The sequence below is a fragment of the Panthera tigris genome, chromosome B1, assembly GCF_018350195.1.
Source record: "Panthera tigris isolate Pti1 chromosome B1, P.tigris_Pti1_mat1.1, whole genome shotgun sequence".
Classification (NCBI taxonomy): domain Eukaryota; kingdom Metazoa; phylum Chordata; class Mammalia; order Carnivora; family Felidae; genus Panthera; species Panthera tigris.
The window spans coordinates 80,491,543-80,513,169 of NC_056663.1; the positions used below are offsets into that span (position 1 = coordinate 80,491,543).

At 40.8% G+C, this 21,627-nt stretch overlaps 1 protein-coding gene across 2 annotated transcripts in view; it reads left to right on the top strand.

Moving 5' to 3' along the window:
• The window catches only part of SLC10A7 (solute carrier family 10 member 7), a 249,420-nt gene that overhangs the window by 170,369 nt on the left and 57,424 nt on the right, over window positions 1-21,627 (top strand). For both annotated transcript variants that reach the window (XM_007091757.3, XM_007091758.3), the window contains one exon: window positions 9,863-9,898. In XM_007091757.3, coding sequence (XP_007091819.1) covers window positions 9,863-9,898 — 36 coding nt within the window. The remainder of the gene's footprint in view (window positions 1-9,862; window positions 9,899-21,627) is intronic.

Consider the following 21,627-nt stretch of genomic DNA (forward strand, 5'->3'; position numbering starts at 1 on the left):
AATTTTAATGTGTCAACAAATATCCTGGAAGTTTTGTTAAAAATGCAGATGATGACATAGTAGGTCTGGGATGGGCTCTGACGCTCAGCAATTCCTGACAAGTTTTCACTTGAGGCCAGTGCTGCTGGTCCGTAGACCACAGTACAGTCTAGCGAGGATCTAGATTTCAAACATAAACTTAGCAAAGTTTCCAATTTAAAAAAAGAGAGAGAGAGAGAGAGTGAATTATGACTTGGAAGTCAGTTCAGTTGGCTAAACTCTTACTTATTTTAATCATAGTGTCCAAGGAATGTTAGAGGATCAGTGTCATCTTGGAGAAGTTTTTCTGGTCACTTAAAAATGACTATCTAATTGTCATCTTACTGTATACATGATGATGTTTGAAGGGAGCAATAATGAGCTTGATAGCTCAACTGTTGAGATGACCAGTATGAACTGGGTTGGCCTGCTGAAAATTTCCTCTGTTGGAAGACCATCCTCCACATGTCTCTCACATTTCTGTACATCTTGTGATTGGAGGCACTGACGGACCTTTGTTCTCAACTGTCTTTTCGGGGATGTTTCTAGAGTGAATGGCCTTGAAAGATAGAAATAGCATCTCCCTCTGGAGAAAATGGCAGGTTTGCTCACTGCCTTGGAAAGATAAAGATAGTATTCCCCTCTAGAACAAAAGGTAGGCATGCTTTCTGTCCATTTTAAAAGCTTTGGATTCCCTAAACTCAGTATTCCTTTTCTGTAATGCAACCCACTGTAGGGCAGGCATCCATCTGAGCCCATTTGCCCTACTTGACTTGGGGGTGAGGGAAACTGATGCTCAGGCTGCTTGCTATCCTGTGAGTGATACAGTCCTGTGGCTCTGACCCAGGAGTCATGTGTCTTCTTCCAGCACCCACGAAATGATGGCCGGCTAACTTATTAACTTCACGGGATGGTGAAATCCCAGCCCCTTCACTATTTTAGACACCCACTCCCTTTAGTCATAGCACCAGTTTCCAGTCACTGACTTCCCCTGCCTGAACCTGTCTCCCCCTTGGCTTGGTAAAACACTTCAAACACCTCCTACTTAATATAGAAAATAGAAGCCCTTGAATGGAATTTCCTTCAACTTTCTAATATCAAGGACACACAGGTTTGTCTTCATCTGTACCTAATGTATCCTTCTCTCCCATTTTACAATGAAGAGGTGTCAGCCCACCTCCTTCCTGAAGTTAAACCCTGCAGCTGTGCCCTGGGACTCTTTCCCTGCCCCCTCCTCCTTCAGGTAATACATACATTCCCTTCTATTCTCTAAAGCTCCACTCTCCTGCCTGCTTGGATTCTTCTTTATGAATTTTGGAAATCCTCAAGCTTCTCCTGTCTAAAATAAAGCAAAAAACCACAGAACAAACACCAACAAATTTCCTTTCCCTCATATTCCCTCAGGTTATAGCTGTATCTCTCTCCCCCTCTCTACAGCCAGACTTCTTGAAAGAGTATCCAAACTGTCTCTGTCTCTCTCTTCTTCCTTCTTAGTGCTCAATCTACTCCAGCTTAACTTCCACACTAGTCATTCCAGCTGTTTTCTGCTAGGCCTCCTCTGAGCTTCAATATGTATTCTCTATTCCTTAACTTCTTATCTTCTCTGTAATAGTAAGCCACCAACTATATAGTGAGGGATCACTCATCTGTAGCCACTGTCCACACCAGTCTGAGCTTCTGTCCCATATATCCAACTACTTAAAGTGTCTCTAATTGAAGGCCTTGTAGACACCTCAGATTCATCATGTTCCCCCAGAAAAATTAATCTATATATCCCAATTCTACTGTGGCTCAGTAATTGTTCCATTTTTACTGAGTGGAACAGTAAGTGTCCACTCTTTGGGCCAAAAAATCACTTCATTTAGAAGACTGAGAGGTCCTCCCTCCTTGTTTTTTATCATCACCTCTCCCTCAATATTTAGTTAATCTACCATCTACATTTCAACTGCTTCTTGAGTATATCTCTGTCGTGATCACTAAACTTCCATCACCTTAGCCTAAATCCACTCCTGCCTGGGTTACTGAAGAGCCTCCTCATTAGTCTCCCTTCTTTTAATTTTTCAGCCTTTTAAACTCTTCTCTAAAGTACATCCAGAGTGATTTCTACCTAAACACAGATATATATCATCAAGCCCTTGGTCCCAGGCCCTTCCCCTGTAACCATGCCTCCATAATTCTTTCAGTGGCTTCCCCTTGCTTGGAAATGAAGCCAGACTCCTTACCATGGATTATTAGGCCCTCCTTCTCCATCTGGCTTCTAGCTTTATGTCTCACATGGCATTCCTCACACTCTGCCCTTTACTTCCAGTTTCTTGATGTTCTTCTTGCCTCCAAAGCCTTTGTACAGCCCCTTCTCTCCCCCTATGTTTTCTCTCTCTATGTTTTCTCTCTCTCCCTCCCTATGTTTCCCCTTCTCCTGGGCTGTGCCTTCTTGACATGACTCCCTCCTATTCTGCTTTCAGTTCTCATCTGAACTGCTCTCATCTACCTGCTAAGCATTCTCATTGCATGCTGAGATTGTGATTGTAAACACTCACCATTTTATCATTATCACTTTTCTGTCTTCTGTAAAGCGCCAAGGGTATCAGTTGTGCATGTCTCATTCACCACTATTCCTCATCTAATGGAGCCTGACACCATAGTCACTAAGTAGGTATTTGCTGAATTTATCAGTGACAGATCAAAAATTTCAAAAGATAATAGGCCAAATCTAACCACACTTAATATATATAAGACCCTTAATTTTGGTTTGAAGAAACCTCAGTCTCTTGGGAATAAGATGGTAGAGGTATCTCTCAACAGAGGTGTTGAAGTTCCAGAAGGATGGATAGAGCCGCTTTCTATAATGGGAACTCTGTATGGGCAAGGACCATGGCGGAAATTAAAGATCAAATATGGACATATCATATCAGAGACATAGCTTGAAAAACCAAAAGTTATTCTAAGTGCATTAGTAACATAAACAATGCTCACCAGTGGTTGTAGGAGGAGAAAATAGGATAGAAAAAACAAAGGTCTTCCAAGATAGCCTTCAAAGACAAGCCAAGGAGTTTACAGAAACTATTTTCTAGAGCTTCATGTAAAAGTCCACTTCAAAATGACTGAAGTTTTTTTGTAAGTGTTTAGGAGACTTTGGACTCCTTTTCTCCTCAGCTCCCATGATGTTTGATACATGGTTAGCACTCAGTAAATGTTTGTTTAATTAAATGTACATCATTGAGAAGAGCCAGCTGTCATTTCTGCAAGGCCTCATAGGGTAACATGCTCAAATGGAGTCACCACAATCCAGAAATAGATCCACAGCTTTTCAGGTCCAGAAACTCACTGTGTTTAGTGCACCTCAATATGGGTGTATTTTAGGAGCCTAGGGTCAACTAGCCACTGTGCTCTGTTCCTATCAAAAATGCTACTTGAAAAACAAAATTATGATTCAAATTTTCTTGGCAAACATGGACTCAGATTAGAGAGAATTAACTGAATGTTTTTAGTGACTGGTGTTTTCCAGCTCAAATAGTCTGATGCAGGTGCCTTTACTATAGTGTTCTGTGCCTAGTGAACAGACCAGAATGCTCATGTCAGCTGCTAGGATACCTTCTTTCCCTGGCCGAGCGATGAACATACTGAGAAATGCTTAATTGAGGGATGTTGAGGCATTTATTCTATAAAGGTCCAATTTTAAAGAGGAACATACAGGCAGAGGAGAGGAAAGAGGCCCTTACCCACCAATCAACCACAACTTTCTTTCCAGCTAGGCTTCTAATGCCTTTTTCTTTAGTTTATGAAGTTTATACAGTTATCTACTCTGACATTCATGTTTATCAGGTCATATTCTCTAGAGACCATGTATCTTGACCATTTTGTTTAAATTTGGATGTCTCTAAAATTCCCACTGCTACTTTATACTGTATTGCTTAGGATGTATTGGCCAGTCTAACTCATTCCATATTGGCTCAACATAATTTCATTCTCTTTAAAAAAGTTTATTTATTTATTTTGAGAGAGAGAGAGAGAGAGAGAGAGAGAGAGAGAAAGCATGAGCAGGGGAAGGGCAGAGAGAGACCACAGAGCAAGAATCCCAAGCAGGCTCTGCACCACCAGCGTGGAGCTTGATGCGGGGCTTGAACCCACGAACTGTGAGATCATGACCTGAGCTGAAGTTAGACGTTTAACTAACTTAGCCACCAATATAATTTCATTCTTAAAGGATAAGTTTCTCCGTAACTTTTCAAGATATCACTGTGTACTGACCATAGACAAAATGTGAAGACAACCTGGGAGTTTTAGTTGGCATTAATCCTTTAAAAAATAAAAGGTGATCTTTGCATTAACCTAAATTCAAGGTTTAGAGTACAGGAGCTGTCAAAGTAGAATTTTCAAAAATTGAAAACATATAGAATGAGCACATGTCAAACATTTACTTAACTGAGTAATAAGGGAGCCAGCAGGATAATAAAGTTGATTTCTAAAAGATTATAGAAGTGGGGATGATATAATCCATCAGAAAAGAATACCGAAATAAGTTTGGTATGTTAAGTACAAAACTGGCTAGTACCTATAGGGTAATAAGACCATAACCTTTGTGGTGGTTGTTTTTTCTACTAGACGGAAATTATTTCTAAATCTACTGGACAACACTTAATAAGTTAGCATGTAATTTCTGAGCCCTAATCAGTAGTAAACAAAAACCAAACAAAGGTATGTCTCTCTAGGTAATTGAATAATCCTTGGATTGGCCTGTGAGACAATGCACCAGGATGACATTTCCAAGTTTTGGTCAATTTTCATTAAGCGAATGCTGTGGACTCTTATATTTACCTGAATGAGATTATGTCTAAGAAGCCTCAAAACCCTACCCTCTGGGGAACACTGTTGTGGTGGAGGTGTGGCTAAGGACTTTTAGCCTGAAGAAACTTAGTGTGGGGACCCCAATGCTCCCTTCAGTATTATTCTTAAAATACAAGTTTGAGGAAGTAGTTGAAGAGTGCAGAGATTTTATTTATATCACTCCAAAGCAGCAGTTCAAAGTTCATCACAAGGCAGGAGGGGTGAGATGTGCCTTAAGTTGCTCCAAGAGGAAGACAGGGAGACAGGGGAGGTGGTGTGGGATCGGGAGGTGGTGTGGGATCAATTATAAGAAAGAGCTTCCCTGCTATGAAAAAGCTTCATCCAGGTCAATGTGTGTCTTCAGAACAAGAACATTGCCTCTCTGTGGGTTCTCTGGCAAAAGCACAGCCATCATGACCTCACCTCACTGGTGAGCCAGTGAGGGAGACCGAGGGGGTCACACTTCAGATGAGGACTGGACCAGGGTAGGTCTAAGATCCCTTGCAAAACTGAGTTTCTGTCATTCTGTAAACATTGAGTTATTTATTGCCCTTTAATTAAAAAATAAAAAGCACCTTTTCCAAGACTTAACGTTCAATATCCTGGAGACAGAAACCTACCATGTCAGTTTTTGTTTCTGTGCAATCACAATAGTTGTTGCAGTAAAACCTTTTGATAACGTTTTCTATGTTTAAAAAATGATAATTCACTTAAGTTTTGCCTTTTTAGCTAGTACTACAACTGAGAGCAAGGTGCATTTACAGTTGTTGTTTTTGTTGTTATTTGGGTTTTGTTTTGGTTTGTAATTTAATGTGACTAAATCTTAGTGTCTGAGATTTGACACTTTTTTTTTTCTTTTCCACTAAAGCCATTGAAATATATTCACCCAGTGAGTCACATCAGAGGTGTAAATGGATTTTCTGAAGGTTTTTTTTTAAAGAGACAATCAAAGCCAGTCACTTTGTGACTTGACTTCTTCAGGTGTTGCAATCAGAAAGCTTAACACTCCCTCCCAATTGCAAGGATGCTAAAACTGTGTCTTGACCTTGAATCTGCAAGCAGAGGGAGTAACATCTTTTGCTAGAAGTGCTCCTCCACCACCTCTTTGGTTTTATCCATTTGCATAGGATTTACTTGGAAAAGAGAAAAGAGACCATCAAATTGAGCCTTCTGCATACCCAAGAGAAAATAACGTGTTTATTTGACTTTCCATCTTCCAATGATTGTTGCTGTTACGGTTTACATTTTCAGTTCACCCTTTTTACCATTGATATTTGTAAAAAACCTGACTTTGAAAAAATGTATCAACCGTGTCACACAAAGGCTTCTTTCTCAATTTGTTTCATGTCATCAAAAAGACATACTGAGTTTCAAGCTCCTCTCCGGTTTACTCTTAAAGTATAACCCTGAGGAAATAGGGTAAAACTGCAAAGGTTTTATTTACACCAGTCAGGCTCACAGGCTGTGGAGCCAGGGAGATGGAGATTGAATTCCTGGCACTGCCTCTTCATACTTCACTCAGTATCTCTGAGACTTAGTTTCCTTCCATAGTAGAGGGGGATAATAATGGTGCTTACCTCCCAGGCTTGTTGTGACGGTTCCAGAAGATAACATTCATGAAGTCCTCATTGATGTAGATCAGTGCTCTGTAAATGGTGGCTATTAGTAGTTTGATAATTATTATAGTGACTTCACTAAAACTTACGGTGCGCTTACTGGGATTAGCGGCATTGTGACTGATTCATTTCCTAATACAGTTGAAAAACAGATTTCAGCACTAACGATTCAGTCTTAGTTAATGAAATTGAACAACATTTTTGAGAAAGTAACAAGGAATCTTGAATCCAGAATTAGAAAATACATCCTGTTTGCTAGGAAATTTTTAATATTTTAGGAACAAACATCTTAAGTCTTTGGAAGAACTGCAAAGAAACTTTTGTGTGTTGGTAACTATACAGCTGACATATTAAGGCAGGAAAATCTGCAGATAATAGTGCACTGCCTTCCACAATAAAGTCATCTTTAAGAATTGCTTATCACCTTGAGACCAAGATCATACTGCAACTAATCACTCCATATATGTCCTAAACAGAACTCTGTGGAAAAACGTACTGGCTGCTGAAACCTATCACTGAGGACCAGTGGTGTAGTGGAATCAGTTCTGGATTTGGAATTGGGCAAAGCAGGCTCAAATCCAGGCTTTGCCTTTTGCTATTTATTTGCAGTGTGATTTCGGGCCATTTGCTTGACTTTTCTGAACCCCAGTCTCCTCATCTATGAAACGGGACTATTATGTACCCTACCTCCTTCAATAGGGAAGGGTCAGGTTTTAATTTTTTTTTTTTATTAACATTTCTTATTTATTTTTGTGAGACAGAGAGACAGAACGTGAGCAGGGGAGGGGCAGAGAGAGAGAGGGAGATGCAGAATCTGAAGCAGGCTCCAGACTCTGAGCTTTCAGCACAGAGCACAATGCAGGGCTCTAACCCACAGACCGCCAGATCATGACCTGAGCTGAAGTCAGACGCTTAACCGACTGAGCCACCCAGGTGCACCGGGGAAGGTCAGATTTTAAAATGTGCTTGATAAGGGGCGCCTGGGTGGCCCAGTCAGTTAAGCGTCCGACTTCAGCTCAAGTCATGATCTCATGGCCTGTGGGTTCGTGCCCGCGTAGGGCTCTGCGCTGACAGCTCGGAGTTCGCAGCCTGGAGCCTGGTTTGGATTCTGCGTCTCCCTCTCTCTCTGCCCCTCCCCTGCTCACGCTCTGTCTCTCTCACTATCAAAAATAAAATAAACACTAAAAACATTTTTTAATAAAAAATAAAAAAAATGTGTTGCGTGAAAGTGCTGAAAGCAAAATACTATTGATAGTCCTGTATTGTTACTCCTACTGTTACTATTCTGTGGGAAATTAAGCGGTCACCAGGAAGAACGTGGGTCCCCAAGTACTATACGACACCCTTGTGGCTCCACCTTCTCCATATGAGACAGTTGTCCTCAGAGAGGTGACAGTGCTCAGCCTTCCTCCTAGTTGAAAATTCTTATCCTGTCACAGATACCATACCTTGTTTCCTAGAAGTGTTATTAGTGTTATTGGTGTTTCATAATTAATATTTTTATTTTCTTTTATCTGGATGTGAATGAATTGATACATAACAAAGGTAAAACTGGTTAGCTTATAAGCTAAGTCCAGTTTATTCTCCATATGCTAAATTATTTACCACCTCATTGTACCTTTGCTTGACATTCTTCAGTAGTTTGCCATTGTTGATGGGATCAACTCTGAACTCCCTCTTCTGGCCACAAAGTCTTTGGTGACCTGGTCTCTGAAACGCCCACTTCATACTTTTCTTACCAACCTGCTCAACTTTTTACAGCTTTGCGAGTTCCCTTCCTTCTTTCTGGAATATCCTTATTTTCCTTTCTGCTAGATCAGTCCCCTCTAATTCTTCTAATTAATGGAACAGTGCTGCATGTAAGTGGACATTCAATAAATGTTTAAACGAATTGACTTAAAATCAAATGGCTCCCCCGTAGACGGAAACAGCCAGATACTTTCATTTCCATGTGGCCTAGTAAAGTCTGTAGTTCCTCCTAAAGTCTGAGTACATTCCATATCATTGAAGGACAGTAGCTCTTCAAAATTCCTTTGCTATTTTCCACACTTAGCTCTCCTAAACGTGCTGATGAGAGCCTGTTTCATAGACACCAATGGAGTTGATAAGCCCCAACACATATTTTAGCAAACAGATTAAAAATATGATACTTAAAATGTATTCCTTATTGCCAACTGCAAACGTTTGCTCAATAAAGAGGCATTTATTCTATTATTTAACAATAAAACAAGCTCATGGGTGAATCTTCACATGTGGTATATGACTAAGAAAGTCATAGTAGCAATATTCATATAAGGTAAGCCAGTCTCTCCTGGGCCCCATCCAAAAGAATTTAGTTACTATAATGATGAAAGGATTTCATATAAATACCAAAAGGACTTTTTTTCCAGACGTAATGAAATGGTCCCAGACCTAGATCCTGGCCACAGTGTAGTCTCTGTCTGTCTCTTTCTCACACACACACAATACACACAATACACACACACACACACACACACACACACACACACACACACACGAACAGGCTCTTTGGAATACTAAAGTTCCAAGTAGAATTCATTAATAAAAATATGAAATGCTTTTTCTTGTATAAATCATAATGAAGTGCTGAGAGATAAAGGAAGAACTAAGAGGTGCGAATAATCATCTGCTGCTCTAAAACTGAAACCTGTCATGTTAACTCCCAACTCAAACACCTAGTTTTAAAGATTTACCTTCAAGAAACCTAAAAGCTTGTATCCTGCCTCATTGACAACAGCCTCAAACTGTTTCCTGTCACTGCAGAAAACAAATCTTTTGCTCCTTTCTGCCTAGGGGAGGCAGAGGGACTGAGGTGGTCCTGTGTGGCTGAATTAGATGAAAGACTTGCCTTCCACCATGGAGACATGGAGTCTAATCAAGTGAAATGAGTTTTGAGATCCCAGCTCATTTCCTAGGGGAGATTGGTTCACATTACAAAATCACGACATCTCATTCATCACAACTGACGTGGTCTTTGCTCAGGAGAGGACCCCAACTGGGACTGAACCACCTGTCTTCTCTTGAAAGGGGGCACTTTATCCAAGTTAGAGTTGAAAGCCTTGGAGTGAGAAGGCTTGCCAGCTTCACCCGAGTGATCCATATATAACATGGAAGGCAACTTCAGTCTTAAAAGGGGCAGACGAGTTTAAGGAAGATTGGCGCTGGTACTTTTAGTGATGCCAAATATGAGTAATTATAATAGAGATGCTAAGGCATTGTGGTAGGGAGAGCCAAGACTGGGGCTCCCTCATCTTTATCACCTCAATTTTATTAAACGGAAGTGAGAAGGATCAACATTTCCATGCATCAGAGTTTAAAATGGCAAAGAAAGTGTCCTGCTTTCCAGGCTGATAAATGATCATCATCTCTTTCATTTCTTTCAGGGCATCGTTGTAACACCCCTGCTTCTGCTGCTTTTTGTGAGTATTTTGATGTTGTCTTTAATACCTTTTATTAAAAGCCACCTACAACCCATTAAGAGAGGTCATTAGGAAAAAAAAATTGAAATTTGAACCCTTTTGCACCACTTTGCCTCACGTTTTGAACTGTTCCTCCAGTTGAACTGTACCAAATAATAACATGTTGACACAAAGAATCTCTGTGTTCTCATGATCCACTGATTAGGCCTCTGACTCCTGGCTGAATCATTAATTATTACAAATTAATGACCTGTGATGCAGGGCACAAATATATATGTGCTCTTTATTTTTTTGCTGCTAAAATTAAAGTGATTGCTGGTGACCCAACGTTTGATAGAACCAGGGGACCAGAGGAAGCTTAGGTTCCATGGCTTGTAGCAACCGACTTCCTTACTTTGGGGAATACTGCCTCAGTTGTTTCATCTGTAGAATGGGAAACAATGACACCTACCTCGTCTGTCTGCCAGGGATAATGAAATGTGCTCCAGAAATAAAAAAAGCTACTGATTAACTAAACAAAAATTGCTCTGAAAATAAGAAATGCTAATTAACTGTCATTTCTTTTGGCACTATGCATATGAGAAATTAGATGAAAGATTATAATAGAAATTAATGTTATCTCATGCTGAGAAAAGCATATGTGATCATGAATGATACCTACAATATTTTATGAACTGTGCATTTTTCATACACACATTTCTCAAATATAAATCACTCCACTCATCACTGAAATGGAGTTGGGGATCATTTCTGGGAGTGAAATGTAGCTGTTTGACTAGCACTATTTGTCAGTGAATTAAAACTATGGGGAAAATTTATTTAATTATAGTGTAATTACCCAAGTTGGAATTCAATTAGAGTAATAGTGTGAGGGACTTCATTTCTTACAAGCTGTGCAGGAAGTGGAGAGGAAGAGATGCCCTACTAAACAGTTGGATACTGCATCTTTCATGAAAGACATTACCTTCAAGTAATAAACCTCGCTTCCCCCATCCCTTCTGAAATGCTAGCTCCATGCTGACAAGGTTAAAAAGAGTCAAATCATCAGATCACTTCCCTCAGCATAACAAACCTCATTAATTTGGATTTCATCAGTTCAGAATTTGCAGTGAGTCACATTAATATCGAAATGAATATTGCTTTGCATTCATTCGGAAGAGAAAACTGGGCGTGTGCCTACCTGCTTACTAGATGTGAGGAATTAGGATCACCCCTCAGTGTTCTTCTAAGACCTTGGATCACGATTTGGGAGGAGCAGCCCTCAACAGGCACAGGATGCAGGCCAGCCTGAGACCACCACCTGCAGTGAGGTCGGAGGACAAGTAGAAAGCTGAGCATCTAATCCAATGCACAGTAAATGGCTTTGTAGTCTAGGTTTTCTCCATTGCAGAAGAGTAGCATCCCTTACTCATGTGATGCTTGTAAGACGAGCTGGGAAGAAGTCACAGCCACAACTGTGGGGCCGAGACTGAGGATAGCACTTTTGGGTATCTCGGGGTCTGGAATCTCTGGGACCTTGTTTCGGCTCATGACTACAGAACCAGATGAGTGTTTTTCTCCTTCTTCTGCCCATTTCCAGCCATAATGAGAAATGTTCTCAGCTCGTTAACATTATGACATCACACTGTTGCAAGCTTTCCCCTACTCTTAGACCCATAGGCTTGTGAGCTTTGGTTAGTTCAACATTTTAAAATGATAGAGCTACAAGAATAGTTAAAGAGACTCCAAGACCCTCAACTTCAAAGTTTAATTCTTCCCTTCTGAGCTAGCTAACTAAGCTGTCCCAACAGGTTCTGTGACATCATCATACAACATCAATAGACACGTCTATGTTATATGACCTTAAATCACATGAACAGTATATAACATTTTTTGTCTGTGTAGGTGGTCATGCATTTTACAAACCAAGGTCATTGCTTAAACACTTGAATTGCCAGGCTTCATTTACCAAGTAGGACAAAAACCTGAGCAACTTAAATTGGAACACATTCCATAAAAGATGTAGTGTTTTTTATTAGCACCCCTGGTATGGGCTGAATCATGTCCTCCCATGATGGGAGGTTGAAGTTCTAACCCCTAGGACCTCAGAATGTGACTTTATTTGAAAATAGGGTCATTGCAGATATAATTATTTGAGATGAGGTCACACTGGCACAGGGTGGACCCTTAATCCAATATTGGTGTCTTTACAAGAAGCAGAGTCCAACAGAGGGAGAACACCACGTCATGATGAGACAGAGGTTAGAGTGATGCACATACAAGCCAACGAACAGCAAGGACTGCTGGCAGATGTCACAGCTGGAAGAGACAAGAGGGATTCTCCCCTGTAGATTTCAGAGGGAGCATGCTCTTGCTTCCAGAACTGTGAAACAATAAATCTCTGTTGTTTTAAGCCATCCAGTTTGTGATATTTTGTTAGAGAAGCTGAGGAAACAAATACAGCCCTTGCAAAGTGAATTGTGTCACCTTTTTACTGATGAAATCTCAGTTCTCTGTATTCTTGAGCTCTTAGAATGTTCCACCTCACCATCTTGCTCCAACTGAAACCTGTCCTCTGACTCATGTTTCTGCTGCAGGTGCCTTTCATATCACTGAGCCTTGAAATGGGGTAAGGTGTCTTTCTTGCACCTCGTTACCAATTCCAGATCATTTCCCATGCCTTCTCCACAAAATATTCTCATTCCTTTGAAGGTTAGGCCAATATGCCTACACTGCCTGCTACCACTCCTTGCTATAATTATCGGTAGAACCCCAGGTCACTCTCTAGGAGTCCAAAAAAATATTAGTACCTTCCCTTGTCTTCTTTTTAATAGTACACTTGGATTAATTCCTGGTGCTTTTCTTTTCTTTTTTTTTTTTTTAATTTTTTTTTAATGTTTTTATTTATTTTTGAGACAGGGAGAGACAGAGCATGAACAGGGGAGGGTCAGAGAGAGGGAGACACAGAATCTGAAACAGGCTCCAGGCTCTGAGCTGTCAGCACAGAGCCCGACGTGGGGCTCGAACTCACGGATCGCAAGATCATGACCTGAGCTGAAGTCGGCCGCTCAACCAACTGAGCCACCCAGGCGCCCCTCCTGGTGCTTTTCAATATTCACATAATTGATCCCTCCTAATACTCTGGCCTCTAAATTCTTGACCTCTTCTCCAGTAAGATTGCCTTCCACTTCATCTCAGCCAATCACCCCTATAGTCACACCCTTGACTTTGTTACTGCCAGTAATGGCATCCTTCCATACTCCTATTTTCAAATGTTTTCTCTTACCAATAGCTCCTGTCTTTGTGACCTACTCCCCAAATTAAAGTCTTTTCAGACCTGCTAGAATGGCCAGTTTATTTACCTTATCGCCTTAGCAAAGCCTCTAACATACTCTCCCCTCACTCCCATCCCCTCACACCCCATCTTACCTAGCCTAGATCTCCTGGTCTATCATTATGATTACTTTTTTGTGTATACCATCGACAACCTTGCTCATCTCTTACTGCTTTATATTTGCATGGCAAAGTGCCAGGCCTGCTAATACCCAACCCTATACCTTTTCTGCATATGTACCTGAACATGCCTGGAACACACGCTACCATGCTGACTGGTCTCATTTGAAATTCATGACCACTAACTGTGAGCCTGGTGATCATACTTACCTTCCCCTAATTAATCCTCATTCCCACTCTCTAGAGAGTCATTTCATACCTTCTCCTTGCTTCTCAAATCTCCAGTGCCTCTTCTCCTTTTTCATCTCAACTGATGCAGAAAAGAAACTAGCTGATGAGGAAATTAGAAGCAATCAGAAATTTTACAAGATCCCACCAACCTGCATCTACATTCTTTGTCTTTTCTCCTATTTCTGCAGATAAACTGTCTTTGCCCTCATCTAAGGCCAGTCACTCCTGTTGTATTATCTCTTATTGGCTACTTAACAATACAACTCAAAACAATTTCCTTCTTTGTCCTTTATTACCAAATTTTCTATCACTGGATCGTTTCTGTTAACATATAAGTATTCTGTAATATTACATATCTTAAAAATTAAATCTCATCTTATCATGCCTACATTCCATTTCTGTCCTTTGTTTTATAGAAAAATTACTCAAAGTTATTTAAACTTATTCATCACTGATTCAGTAATAAGTATTGAATTCTTCCTATATGCAAGGTGCTTTCCTGGGTACCAAAGATATAGCAATGAGCAAAAAGATACATCTTTGCTGTTGTGGAGGTTATATACTAGTGGAAAGAAACTACCAACAAATAAGTGAAAATACAATATATGAGTGATACATACTAAAGAGAAAAATAAAAGGAAGGAGAGGAAGAGAGAAGGAGGAAGTGCCAGAATGGGTTGGGGGAATTGCTGTTTTCAATAGGGAGGTCACGGTGGGACTTACTAAGAAAATGATATTTGAGGAAAGGCCTAGAGTGTTCCAGGTGGAGGGAACAACAAGTGGAAAAGTCCTGAGAGCATATATGGTGTCCTAAGGAACAGCAAGTGGGCCAGTGTGGCTGGAATGCAGTGAGCAAGGAGGAGAGTAGATAGAGATGAAGTCAGAGCCATGACAGGGGCCAAATGATGTAGGTCCTTGAAGTCCTTTGTTAAGGAGTTTTAATTTTAATTTGAGAGAGATACAAAACCATTGAAAACGTTCTGATCACAAGAGTAGCATGTTCTGACATACCTTTTCAAAGGATGATTCTGGATGCTGGATTGAGAATAGATCGTCAGGAGATAAAGGTGGAGACAGGAAGACCAATTAGAAAGCTAGTACAATATCATGGCAAGAGACAGTTTAGCTTGGACCAAGGTGGTTGAGTAAATGGTGGAAAGTAGTTGGAAGTAGATCTTGAAAGACCTGAAAGATTGAATGAAGGTTATGAGGACACAGAAGAGTCAAGGATAACTAAGTCCATGCAATTGGAGGGGTGGAGTTACTGTAGAGAAGAAAGAGAAGGCTGTAGGGCTGGGCAAGTTGAAGGAACTCATAAAGAGCTCAGTCTTGCACATGTTTGGATTAAGATGCCGTTGAGACATCAAAGTAGAGAAATCAAGTAAGCAGTTGACTATATGGGTCTGGGATTCAGGGCAGAAGTCTGGATAAGAGATACACTTTTGGGAGAAGTCAACATAGAGATGGATTTGAAGTTAGACAGAATGAGATTACCAAGAGAGGATAGAGAAGGTATTAGTGGACTGAGTTCTGAGGCATTCTAATAATAAGTCAGCAAAGACCACCAAGGATATCCAGTTTGCTTAGGAAGAACACCAAGAGATTTTTGTGTCCTAGAAGCTAGTAGAGAATGTGTTTCAAAAAGGGAGAGAGTGGTCAACTACTTCAAATGGTGGTAATAGTTTAGAGAATGTGTTTCAAAAAAGGAGAGAGTGGTCAACTACTTCAAATGGTGGTAATAGTTCAGATACAATGAAGTCTGAGAATCAGCCATTGGTTTTAGCAAGATGGAGGTCACTGGGGACCCTAACAAGAGCTATTTCAGCAGAAATGTGGAGGTAAATGCCTAATTAAAGTCAGTTCAAGAATGAATGAAAAAGAGTTAAAGACAGTGATAATCGCCAACTCTTTTGAGGAATTCTGCTATAAAGGATGCAGAAAATGGGGCAGCAACAAAGTTAATGTAGGATCTGTTTCTAAGTTGGCAAAATTATTAGGATATTTGCATTGATATTAATTCAGCTAGAGAAGAAACAATTCAGACAGAAAAAAGAAGGGTGAATTTGTGGACACATGTCCTTGAATAGGAGAAAGAGGGTGAACTCTAGTGCACAAAGGGAGAGTGTGGCCCCCTAAGCACAGATAGTTTATCCATAGTAGTAGGAGGGAAGCCATGGTATAAGGGCAAATACGCAAGTAAATTGGTTCCTGTAACTATAGGAGCTTGTATACATTTTCTTATTATTGTTTATATTTTCCCAGTGAAATGGCAAGTGAAGCTAGGGGTAGAGGACCAAAAAAAAGCAAACAAGTATTGGAGATTTGGTGAAAGAGGCCAAGATTTGAAATAGTTATGTGGGAGATTGAATGGAATGGGCACACATAATGGGATGCTCTAGCCGCACCAAGAACCATCCTGAGTCTTTACACTTGGCTTTAACTCAGCCTGGATTTTCCCCTCAGATCTCCACATGGCTCTCTCCTTCACTTTCATCTCTGGTCTCTAATAAAATGTCATTTTAGGAGACAGCCCTTTCCTAACTACTTCATATGGAACAATATACCCTCTCTCCGCCAATACCTCCCCACCTACCATACTTAATTGTTCCATTTAGCATTTATGATCACATGATATTTAATCATTTGTCAGTTTGTTTATTATCTGTTTTCCCCAACTAGAACATGAGCATCACAGAGGAGCAGGGACTTTATCTGTTTTGATCACTACTGTAACCCCAATGCCCAAAATAGTGCCTGTCTATGGAAGCCACTCAAAAATATTTTTTGAGGGGTGCCTGGGTGGTTCAGTGGTTAAACCTCCGACTCTTGATTTCAGCTTAGGTCAAGATCTCATGGTTAAGATCTCATAGTCAAGAAATCAAGCTCCCTGGCAGGCTGTCTCTCCCTCTCTCTCTCTGCCCATCTCCCCCTCCCCCTAACTTTCTATCTCTCTCAAAAAATAAAAATGAATTTTTAAAAAATTTTTAAAAATATTTTTGAATGGATGGTTGGTAAAGGAAGGCTGTTTCTGTACTCACAACACATTACCAGTTTATCATAAATGATATTATAAAGAATACAAATGAAAAGTCAGATGCAGAGGTACATAGAGCAAGGTCTAGAAGGGTCCCAAATGCAGGATCTTCTGTCCCTATAGAGTTTGGGGTATACTAACCCCCTACATGTGGATACATTCACCAATGCAGGAACTCTCTGAACCCTCTGTGCCAGGAACTGGGGACAAAAAAAGCAAATATTATAGTAAAAGCTGTTCCCATCACTGCTATGACTCAGGAAGTTACAAGGTTTTAGAAGCTCTATGCCAGGAGGAAGACCGAACTTATATTTCTTTTTCTTTCTTTTTTTTTTTTATTTTTTAAACATTAATTCATTTTTGAGAGAGAGAGAGAGCACACAAGGGAGGGGCAGAGAGAGGGGGAGACACAGAATATGAAGCAGGCTCCAGGCTCTGAGTTGTCAGCACAGAGCCCAACACGGGGCTTGAATTCATGGACCACGAGATCATGACATGAGCCGAAGTTGAATGCTTAACCAACTGAGCTACCCAGGCGCCCCCCCTGAACTTATATTTCTTACTGTATCACATCTCAGTTGGACAGATGGATGAATGCATCTGTCCCAAGAGTTGGGTTAGGGCTACCTTTAAGACTGGTATTTCCTTCCCTGTTACATGCTCCACCTTTAGGCACACATTCCTTTGTTATAAAGCCATTTTGAAGGGACTGGCTTCATTTTCCCTCACAGTCTGTGTGTGGAAAGGTAGCATGGTATGTATGGTGAGAAGGCATAAAATTTTGGTTTGGTTTGCAGCCAGTTTGTTGTGTAGCAGTGGATTCTCCCTAATCCTTCTCAGCCTCAGTTTTTTTCCTCTGTAAAATGAGGATTATGAAGATTATGATAAGCTGAAATGAGTTAATTTATGTGAAAGTGTGCTGTAAGCTATAAAGAACCATGCAAGTGCTAATTATTTACATGTGACGCTTTAGAAAGGAAAATAGAAAATAATTCCAGGAAGGATGTCAAGGTTCTGCAGAAGCACTTATCTGAGATGTAGCAACAATCCAACTTGCCCAGACCTTAATGGTGGGCAGTCTTAAAACTTAAACCTTTAAGATTCTGTAGTCGTTTATAGTCTATAATTTTATAATCTTACATGTAAATAAATCCAGTGTTTACTGTGGCTGACAGTGAGAGCGATAAAACTTTCCCTGAAATATTACCATTTGTTTGCTTCTAAGATTCGAAGTGTTTTGATATATACTACCTCAATTCTCTTGATAATATACCTCTGATATTGGCAGGGGCAGAAATTATTGTCTTTATGTTATCAGTTGTTATGTACCAGTCCCTGGGGTTCCTATTGTAAGGACAAATTAAGCCTTGCCCAGCTTTCAAAACTGCACTTATACTTGTATTACTTGGAACATTCCATCTTAATTTTCCTTACAAAACAATGTTACAAGTAGTTAAGCATCCGCTGGATTTTAAGTTCTCCTAGGCTAGGAACAAGGCATGCCTTATTCATTACCTTGCCCCCAGTGCCAAATATTCAATAAATATTTCTTGGAAGGAGCAAAATAGAAAGGTGGGTGAGTAATGAATGATTAGATCAGTTCAGATGGTAAATGGATGGTTAGAAGGTGAGGGTCTCAGCCTGATGCATAAAGTCTTACCTTGTATTTGCTCCAAAAAAGAATTTATAGTTTCTTTTTTGTTATTTTTTTTAACGTTTATTTATTATTGAGAGACAGAGAGACATAGCATGAGCACGGGAGGGGCAAAGAGAGGGGGAGACACAGAACCCAAAGCAGGCTCCAGGCTCCGAGCTGTCAGCACAGAGCCTGACATGGGGCTTGAACCCATGGACTGTGAGATCATGACCTGAGCCGAAGTCAGATGCTAACCTGACTGAGCCACCCAGGCGCTCCTATAGTGTTTTGTTTTGTTTTTTTTTTCAGTAGTATTAAGCAAAACATCCATGGTTGTATTCAATGTGTGAATGCCTGCTGTGCACTGTGAATATTACAAAGCTCAATCTGATATGGATCTTTCTCTCAAAGAATTTATGTGTTCATAGAGGAAATAGAATACATTCATAGATAATTAAAATCCAAGCCCGAAATTGTAAGTATCACAAGTATCAAAATATTTCAAAGGAGATTACTAAAATAGAAAACATTTTATTTAATAGAAGAAGTGAGAAGCGGGGTTATAATGAATTTTGTTCTGGATGAAAACTTTTAATTTGAGGAAAAAGAGAAGGTAGATGGAAACTCAAAGGATCTCCTGCTTACTTCATATTTTCTCATATGCATGGTGCTGATTCTCTGTTATGTCTAACGTCACTTAAAAACTTGCATGTCTTTCCTTTCCTTGATATGGTTATTTACCAGCCATTATAATAGTCTTTGTTCAGCAGCAAATAATAGAGAATACTGAAGGAGAGAGAATTTTAAGCCTGGAACTGTAGTGTGGTAGTTAAGACGAAAAGAGACTGTAGGGCTGAGTTCAGCATTTAGGTGGTAAGATCAGGCAGCCAGTTTGAAGCCCACGTGTACCGTACTGGGACAGCCCATCAGGTGACGTGAAGCCCCTGCTTCTATGGACTTGTGTTCCCCTCCAGCCTCCTTAGCTGCTGCCACATCTGCTTCCCAACCACATCTTGTTTATTCTGAGGAGTGAAAGGAAACAATGTTTAAACTTCTTTGTTACTCCCTGTGAAAGTTAAGACAAAGGTCAGGGATAACTGTATTCACACCATAGAACAGCTCTGTCTAATTTACTGCGGTTGTGATCTAAGGACACCATATATTGGAGACCATATTCACGGTCTCAAACTCCATAATTCTGTAGAACACCAATTTATTTAAATAAGTTTATGCTTGGCAGGGGAAGGTCAGTAACACTTTAGGCTTGTGCGGTTAAAACAGCAGACCAAGGCCTCACTTCCACCATAGCCATAAAGGTCATTGAACATCTAGGTCTCTGGAAACATTTGGAGTCCAAACTTTGACCACTTCTGAAAGTCATGTCCTCAGAGTTATAGATCAGACCATCTTCATATGTGGGGATGGTCAATTCAATACTTTAGGATGTTTGATAAACATTCGTCTACACCCTTACCCATTCGATAGCATGTAAGCAACCCCTTAAGTAAGTGAAACGCCACCAGTGCTGCTGTTATCTCAACTGAGTTGATATGACTTGATTTCTTGGGGATCTGGCCTCTCTTCAAGCAAATATTTATAAGGCATTATGATAGTTAGACATATGCATACATGCACCCCCACACACACAAACAGATGTACACTCACATGCATGCACACCACATTCTGTTTCTGAGCTCCCTATACGTCCCATTGATGTGACTGTCTTCTGTTACTTCCCATGTCAGTGGTTCTTAAATCCAATAGCCTTTAATTCCCACAGCACTGTATAAGAAACCTTGTTTTTCCAGGAGGAGAGGGGGAAACGGGAGGAGAGGTAGAATAATTTTTTTTAAGTTTATTTATTTTAAGAGAGAGAGAGAGAGAGAAAGAGAGAGCAAGGAGGGGAGGGGCAGAGAGAAAGGGAGAAAGAGAATCCCAAGCAAGCACTGTCAGTGCAGAGCCCGATGCGGGGCTCGAACCCACAAACCGTAAGATCGTGACCTGAGTCATAACCAAGAGCCAGCCACTTAACCAACTGAGCCACCCAAGTACCCCGAGGTAGAATAATTTTTAACAAGTATTTATAATACGTACTTCATAAAGAATCCCACGGCTACCTTTCAATGTATTATCCTCACTTTATATGAGAAAACTTAGGTTCAAAGAGGTTTTGCAATTGACTTGAGACTCTCTACAAGTAGTAAAGAACATCAGGTGCTTTCAGCCAGGCGCTGTGCCCCCTTGCACGTGCCTTTCCAAGTTGTGCTCACAAAGCATGCCTCCTAGGAGACACCTCTTATTTTAAGACCTCTTATCACCATCGATGATTATCTCTGGAACATGTGTATCCTAGGTAACATAGGAAAGACAAAAAAGAATAAGGCATAGTTATTGCGTTGAAGGAACTTAAAGCTTATTTGGGTAAACAAGAACAAATTAGAACATGGGAGAGATTTAGAGGAAAACTCTAACTGCTAACGTACCTGGTTCAGACTACATGGTGCAGGAGTTCGTGTACGAGGCGGGCCCAGCATGGGAGAGACAGATTGAGTGGCAACTTTCAAAGCTACAGTCCTCATTAGTTGCCCTCATAATTGGCCATCTGTGATAGAAAATTATTCCACTTTTAATCCCATCAATATAAACAGAAACAGTGAATACAGCCATTAGTGTCATGTACAATAGTCTGATTACATTTTGTAATATGTTCCCAAAGATGGGTTGTGTATTTGACGGTCACACACATGTGATGCGTAAAGTGACAAAACGTGAAGCACTTAAAGAGCAACTGTCCATTTGATTGCCCCAGTCGTTCACGTTGAGCCAGTCTTCCTACCTTGTGCCCAAGTGTTCCGAAAGCAGCTGAAGACAAATCTCCTCCTGAACCTGAGAGTAGCTCATCTTTGGGCTGTGTGTGGAAATCCCTCAGAAGTCGTTCTCACACAGAGAGGATTTTGTAAACCAAAATCATCTGTGGGATCTCTTGTAAATGCTCATGCCAGCACTTCCCTCTCCCCTCTGATCTCGCTGAAACGTAATGGGTCGGGGGAGTGCCTGGCAAGCTATTTCCAAATGCTCTAGAGGTGACACTGATAAACCTCTCTTCCCTTTCCAGGATCAGTGACCCAGAGAGGCCACTGCCACTGCTGGTCTGGGACTTCTCAGACTTAACTGAAGCCAGGCAGGGACACCGGATGACCGCAGCACTGCCTTAGCCAGGCTTTCCCCTTGCCCCTTGGTTCCCTCTCCAACAGCAGCTGCCGCTGCTGGTGCTCCCCGAGCAGGTGGGGTCTGGCCAGAGTAAAAGGGAACAGCTCCCTTAGGCCACTCCTGCCTTTTGGTCCCCCGGCTTAGGGCACTCTTCTGGGGGAACTTAGATGTTTACTCCACTTGAGG